Raw genomic sequence first — 7,500 nt, forward strand, 5'->3', positions numbered from 1 at the left:
TATTATAAAAATTACTTTCTTTATCATCGTTTACAATTTATAATGTTCTGATCGTTATCATTATTAAAGGTATTAGTATTGTCAATAAGAGCATCGGTATTATCATTAATAAATTGTTATCATTCATGTAATCCTTGTAATAAGCGTTTCTAATAACAAAGTCTGTCATAACACCGGTGATAACAACAACAAAACCAATTAAAAACAAGACAAATAAAAAAAAAACACAGTAAAAATATAAATAAATAAAAAAAAGAAGCCAAACTATATTTTTCTCTCTCTCTTAAATCCTTCAAAATCACTTTAACTACTTCATTTCTAAACCAACAAACAGCTTTAAAAAAAAAAAAAAAAAAAAAAAAAGTAAACAGGTGATCTGAAAACCCTGTCGCGTTCGTCCCACCTTTTCGCTGCGGGGACTGAGCGCTAAAGTGGGCAGCGATTTCCTCCCCGCGCCGGTGTCGGTCTGCGTGGCCTGAGTCCGCATGCTCGAGCGCTTCAACTTCTCTGCCGGAGGGGACGAGGGGGTGAGACTCAGGCGGGGAGGGGGAGGGGGTGGGTGTAAGGTGGGACAAGGAGGAGGATTGGCGGTGGAACGTTTCGTTACTCGAGAAGGGGAGGGGGGGGGACGTTATCTCTGTTGGGGAGGGGAGGGGGTGGAACGTTTCCTTGGCTGGGAAGGGGAGGGGGTGAGCGTTTCCTTGCTTGGGTAGTGGAGGGGTGGAACGTTTCTTTACTTGGGAGGGAGGAGGGGGAAGGGGCCTTGTTAGTTGGGAGGGGGGAGTGGGAGGGGAGGGGCAGTTGCTAGTAGGGAGTGAGAGGGGGAGATGTTAGTGGGGAATGAAAAGGAGGAGGGGGCGGGGAGCCTTGTTAGATGGGAGGGGGAGAGGGAGCTGTTCAGCGGAGAGTAGGAGGGGAGATGCAAGTGGGGAGCTGTTTGCCGGGAGACTGTGTTAGCAGGGGGTTGTTAGAGAGGGAAAGAGGGTGGGGAGGGGGACGTCAGCAGGGAGAGAAAGGCAGAGAGGCGTGTTCACGGGCGGCTGAGGGCATGTGGGTGGCAGGTGGACCCGGAGCCAGGAAGCCCCATAGGATCGGCGAAAAGCACAGAGTGGTGGCTAAGGCAGTGGCCTACGGCGGGAGTCTTTCCGTTTCTTCGTTTAGCGCCCCTTTCGGTTCTTCCAAGTCTCCCTTTTTTATTTTTCCCTCTTCATGTTATTTTATCGCTGAACCTTTCTTCTTGTTTAGCCCTTGCTGCTCGTTACCATATCCGTTTCGTCTTATAATTGTCACCTTTACATCTATCACAATTTTTGTTATCAATATTGCTATCAATATCATCATCACCCAATTACTTCGTCCCCTACTATCTTCTCCTACTCAGTAAAGTCCATAATATCTGTCCCTTAGCCACGTCACATCAAGCATAAACATTTCACATCCTCAATGAATTCGCATCTAACAACATATCTACCGTGACTAACACAGTCACGTCAAAAGCCATGATAAACTGCAGGTCTAAATCTAGCCTTTATCCTAATTACCTAAGGAGCTATTTAACAGCAGCATGCCAATACACATACCAACATCAGATCGTCTAGCCTAATAGTTTCACAGTCTAAGTGTATTATTTCAAGATCAACACCTAACAAAGGTCATTGTCAGTTTTGTCGTCTTGCGAGAGAGTAGGTACGTCATCACTCAAGAGAAGGTCATTTTAGGCCGAGGCAAAGAGGTGTTGGTGGGGCAACGCAAGAGTATTAATTTATACATTGTTAGTCCTACCTCTTTAGTAAAATACAAAGCACACACTCCAGGAAGGTGTTATTACGGGCAGCCACAACACGGTCAGCTGGTGAGGTCAGGTCAGGTCAGGTCGAGGCAGGGTCTCGGGTACTGACCTTGCATCACCTCAGCCCCTGGCGGAACCGAAGTGCGGCTGGACGGGACATCGAGATCTTTCTTGGACTCGACTTCGAGTTCTGAGGATGCGACTCTTTTCTCTTTCGGGCCAGAAACCTTCAGCTCCGCTCCACGACCCTTTCGAGGGGTGACCGGGGAGTGCGGAGGCGGAGGAGGGGGGGTGATGAGACAGGGGGGAGGAGTGAGAGATGGAGGTGGAGGAGGAGGACAACCATCGCCCTCAACTCGGACACCGGTAACAGTTTTGCTTTTCCCTTGTGTTCTTTCTTCCCTTCCCCTCCCACTCCCTAGGAAGTGGAGGGAGTCATCACATTCTTCTTCGGACACCTCCCCCTCCCCAAGAAACTCGCCGTCGTTGTAGTCCTCAAAGACCTGCCTGAAGATGCGATCAACGGTCTGCATCTCCTCGAGACATTGGCCCTCTTGGAGCAGAAGGTACTCCTCAAACGCATTCTGTTCTCCTCCGCCTTCTCCTCCTTCCTCACTCTCCATCTCGTAACGGCTCGATCCTTCTCCTTCCTCCTCATAGAATGACGTATCCTCCTCCGTCTCGAGGGCATCAGACTCTGTCAAAAAGTCCTCCTCCACAGCCAGGGATGGGCCCTCATCTGCCTTAACTTCTGGCAGAGAATTCCTCGCAGGCACTCGACTCGCGCCGCCCGTGCCCTTTTCATCTCTTTTACCATTCCTTTCACCCCCCTCTTTCTCCTCCTCGCCCCACTCGCCGAGCCCACCCTCGTCCATTTCCTCCACCCATCGTCGAGTCGGAGGATGTGCTGAAGATTGTGATTCCTGACCAGCTGCTCTGTCTTCTCTTTCTTGAACTTCATTTTTGATAGCTTCCTGTATGTCTGTTTGCGGTACTTTCTCTTTCTCAGCTTTATTCTTTCTTTGCCTCGGTCGTTTCTTCTTCTTCTCTTCGCCCTTCAGACCCATATTATCTTTATCACTCACATGTGTCTCTTCACCTTCCTTCTTATTTGCATCAATGCCCTCTTTCACTTTTTTCCTCTTTGATCTTCGCGTTTTCTTTCTCTTTGCCTCTTCCCCCTCTTTACTACTAACTTCTTTCCCGTCATCCCCCTGTTCGTCTATTCGCCGCGAAGCACTGGGGCTCCGGTCAGCGCCGTCTGCTTCTCCTCTCACGCCCGCGCCCTCCCCTGGCCTTCTCTTTTGCACCGCCCTCTGAGGTGGCCGGTAAGTGATCACGATACACTCGTCGTCGTTCTCGGCAAAGGTGTCCCTTGAGCCCTCTACCAGCTTAAGTGGCGCCAGGTCGTCCTCTTCCTTCCTACTTGGGGTTGTCTCCAACCTTTCTCCCCAGTCTTCCTGGTGAGTTAACACAGGGTCTGCTGCAGTCTCTTCTGTCACTTCTTTGTCAGGTGTAATATCTCTGGCAACGTCTTTTCCTGTTATTTTCAGTTGCTCTGTGTCTTCCTTCTCTACCGTACATGATTCCCTCTTTTCTAATTCATCATTAGTCTCGACTTCCATTTTTGGTTTTACAGCTTGCATTTTTGTTTCATTTTCATCACTCTGTTGGTCCTCATCTATTGCCTTTTCCTTTGTGTCTTCCACTTGAATATTTTCTACCTCTCTCTCCTCCTCTGTATTAGTTTTGATATGTGTCATTTCATTTTCTTTCACATCCTCTTCATTGGTAGACATATTGACTCCTGAGCTTTCTTCAAATTCTGGTTCTCGTTTCCTCATTCCTTCTTCATTGTCCTTTGCTTTTGTTTCTTCCCCTTTTTTGTTTTTTATTTTCGTTTCGCACTCCGGTTCGCCCTGCGAGAGGGAGCTCATTTCTTGGGCACCACTCTTTGTCTCTGCCTCTGATTCAGAAAAGTTGGCAATGGGTTCTATTTCTGTTCTCGTTTCCGAACCCTCTTCTCTCAAAGCCGCTGGTTTCTCTTCCAAAGGAATTGCATTTCGGGTGGAGGTCTGTGCCTCAGATTCAGTACATGCTTCTTCCACATGGACTTCAGCTGAACCACCGTTTTCTTCGTCGTGTTTCATACCCGCAACTGGCTTCCTTCCAGAAGGCCCGTCGTTTTTAGTAGGTGTTACATTTCTATCAGCTGACTCTTCTTCGGCAACTGGCCCTGATGAAGCAGCTACGTCTATTATTCCGACTTGGAGATCGTCAGTCAGAGAGAAGTCTCCCCTTTCATGCTTTGATCTTTTCTCGCTGAATTTCTGTCGAGGTGTAAAGACTCTTCTCTCTCTCCCCCCTCTGGTTTCTCTTTTTCCTTCGTCAATCTCCCTTGTCCCCTCGACTTTCCTCTCTGGTGCACCGTCTCTTCCTTCTGTGTGTCTGTCAGTCTTTTCTTCATTTGGTATTTCTTTATCCTCCACTTTTGCGTCCGTTCCACTTTTTTCTTTCACGATTTCGCCTTCGCCTGGTTTCTGCATCTGGGCTTCATTTCGTTTTTCGTTTTTTTCCTCTTTCCCTATTTCTCCACCTTCCTTCCTGCTCACACTTCCCTCTTCAACTTTTGTTCTTTCTGCTTCATCATCTTCTGGTATTTTCATTGGCTTCTTTCTTCCTTTCCCTTCATCATTCTCTCTTGGTTCTACCTCCGCCTTTTCCCTGTCTGACCCTTGTCTAACTCTTGTCCTCTTCTCCTTTTGCATTCCCCCATCTATCTCTGTTTTCTCTTTCTTGTCTTCATGTGTCTTATTCGTCATTTCCACATCCGTTATTTGCTCTTCGTCTTTCTCTTTATACTCATTCACCTCTTTTAAAATGTCAGGCTTATTATCATTTCGGTTCTTCGCCTTCTTTAATTCTTGATTATCGGTTTCTCCTTCTCGTCTCGGATTCTCTGTGTCCATCTCTTGGGCCACATCCACAGTCACCTCACTTCCCGTCGTCGCATTGCTTTCTACTTCCTCATCATTCACCTGTTGCCACATCCAGCCGTCTTTGGGCACGTCTGTCTTCTCTTCATCTTCATCTCTTGCTAAGCTTTCTCTCCAGGTAATTTCATTTTTCCTGCTTTCTGAAATGCCATTGGTTTTGCCTTTGCCTCCATCTCTTTCCATCTGACTCTTGTCCTCCTCTCCAGTTTTGCCTTCTAGAGAATTCTCCATTTTCAGTCTTTCCTTCCCATCCCCTTCGTTATCATCTTCTCTGTCACTATAACCTTTACTTTCTTTTCCATATTCACGTTTATCCCCTTTTGTACTTTCCCTTTTTCCCACTGATTCTTCTACCCTTGTTTCTATATCTACATTTTCTGCATCCTCTGTATCGACGAGTTTCTCCTCCTCCTCACTTTCATCCTCATTCTCTTCCTCCTGGCTCTGTTCTTCTCTCTTTTCTTCTGTACCATTTACCTGCTTCTCTTCTTCAGTCTCTGGCCAATCATCCTCTTCCACTGTTTGGGTACAAGAATCCACATGCTCAAGTATGGGTCTCGAGGTTTTGTTTTCCCCTTTTTCGTCTTGTTCTGTGTCTTCTTCAACATCTTCTCTGTCATCTTGTTCTCCCTCTATGTGGCTGTCATTAAGTGCACTCTCATTTTCAGAATATTCCTGGCCGTATTCATATTCTTCATCACCATCTTGCTCATAGTTATCATTTTCGTTATTGTTATCATCTTTGTCACTCTCATCATCATCATCATTAACATCATCATCATCATCATCATCATCACCATCATCTTCGTCATTATCGGCAGTTTCATCATTATCTTCGTCATCGTCATCACCTTCATTTTCAACATGACTTTCGGAATCTTCTATATCTCTGTCATGAGCTTCTGAGCAGAGATTATCATCTGTATCCAATTCATGATTTTTTCTGCTACTCTGGTTTTCTCTGCCTTGCAGGAAAAGATCTCTCCTGACTTCATCTTCTGCGTCTTTGGCTTCTTCTGGACCTTCGCTGTCTTGTGGAAACTCATCCCCCTCTTTTACATCGTTCTCACAGGGCAAAAGACAAACACCTTCATCATGGCCCTTGTAGGCCTCTGCGTAACTACTCCTTCTACTGCATACTTTCACCGTCACGTCCCCTGGAGATAGTCTTGTAATCACATGTGATGCAGCGTCAAAATCTTCTTCTGCAACTTTGTTATATATCCTGAAATCCTCATCTTCACTATCCTTATCCCGTGCATCACCATCACCTTCCTCACTGTCACTTACATCTGCATCATTTCCAGATTCCGCCACCTCAAGGAGGGCTGCAGGAATGTTCATGTAAATGAGTGAGTCTGAGTGCCGAGGAAGCCCAAGCGAATCTGCAAGTGGCTGCTCGCCCTTGAAGTCCAGCAGAGAGAGATGAAGATTCTCAAAACATACAGGAATGACGTCATCAGTCTGCACTGCCACAGTAGCCTTCTGGGCCTTTCGGATGCGGCGCAGGGAACTGGTTCGGATAGAGACTGAATCTGGCTGGAAGGTTGGTGGTATGAAGAGACCATCCTCAAACACTGCGTTTTCTTCTGTTTGAGTGGTTGCCACAGTTTTCCGTACCTTCTTCATCCTCCGGATTGAGCTGGAGATGGTGCCACTTCTTTGTTCATTTTCGTCCTTATCCACCTGGTTACTTCTGCCTCCCTCAAGGTTCACACTACCTTTAAACTGTTCTATATCAGTGGGGACTGTGGGAATAAACATCGCACTGTTATCTGGCAACTGACTGTTTTTTTGAGAGCGCATTGCCTCGCTTTGATCTTCAAGAGAAAGATCTGCTTGAATACACCTAGACCTTCTCTTTACACTTCGTTTCCTGCGTAGTGATGTGACTTCTGGCTGGGAGGCACCTGATTCCTTGTGCTCATCCTCAGGGGGACTGTTTCCCAAGACAGTTATTTCCCTTGCTCTATCCCCTTTCCCTTCCACCTCCACTTTTGTTTCCTCTTGACCACACTGACAGTCAACAACAGCTTCTTCTGTTTGCACTGCAAGTGCTTTCTTCTTTATGCGTCTCACACGCCGACCCACTGAGTCGGTGTTTGTTACAGTTGAACTTGTGTCAGTGCAATAGCACTGCTGCTTCTCCTCGTCCCGGATATAAGTAAGGCGGTTTATCCCCCTTTCACTCTGATTTTTCGGAGGTAATCTCGGTTGCACTTCATGCTCACTATTTCCAAATTTACTGGAAGCAGTTGGCTCTACCAGCTCTCTCGCTCCTGTCTTCTTTTTTCTCTGAGGCGTTCTAGAGGTGTCTGACTTCGCAGAAATTTTCTTAAGCCGGGAACCCCCATAGTCATGGTCACTTCTGGGATACTCATCAGAGGTCTCTACCTGTTGCGGCTTCACAGCTGAAGGTCTGATGATGTTTGACTTTGGATTTTCCTCTTTATCTCTAATCACCAAATTTATTTCTAGATGACTTCTTTTGTGTTCTGGGGCTTGGTTGCGTGGTTTTCGTGCTGCAGCTGGAGAGAAGGCAGGGAATGCTTTCAGATTTATATCATCTGTCCTCTGGTTTTCAATAACCCGTTGAGGCCACGTACCGTATGATTCTTGAGTGCAGAGCTGTCTCTCAGGAGTAACGACTTCTCTTGCAAATCTCAACTTCTGTTTTCTTCTGTTGGGAAGTGTTGCTGCAAGGCTGCTGTGACC

General features: G+C 46.7%; 1 protein-coding gene across 1 annotated transcript in view; it reads right to left on the reverse strand.

Moving 5' to 3' along the window:
• Positions 1-7,500, reverse strand: part of LOC125046910 — a 51,315-nt gene that overhangs the window by 8,515 nt on the left and 35,300 nt on the right. Inside the window, exons 10-11 of the mRNA XM_047644913.1 lie at positions 1,899-7,500; positions 404-507 (exon numbers count right to left, since the gene is read on the reverse strand). The exon at positions 1,899-7,500 is cut by the window's right edge and continues 1,532 nt beyond it. Of these exons, the coding sequence (XP_047500869.1) occupies positions 404-507; positions 1,899-7,500 (5,706 nt within the window). The remainder of the gene's footprint in view (positions 1-403; positions 508-1,898) is intronic.

This window comes from Penaeus chinensis, chromosome 39, assembly GCF_019202785.1.
Source record: "Penaeus chinensis breed Huanghai No. 1 chromosome 39, ASM1920278v2, whole genome shotgun sequence".
NCBI classification, from domain to species: domain Eukaryota; kingdom Metazoa; phylum Arthropoda; class Malacostraca; order Decapoda; family Penaeidae; genus Penaeus; species Penaeus chinensis.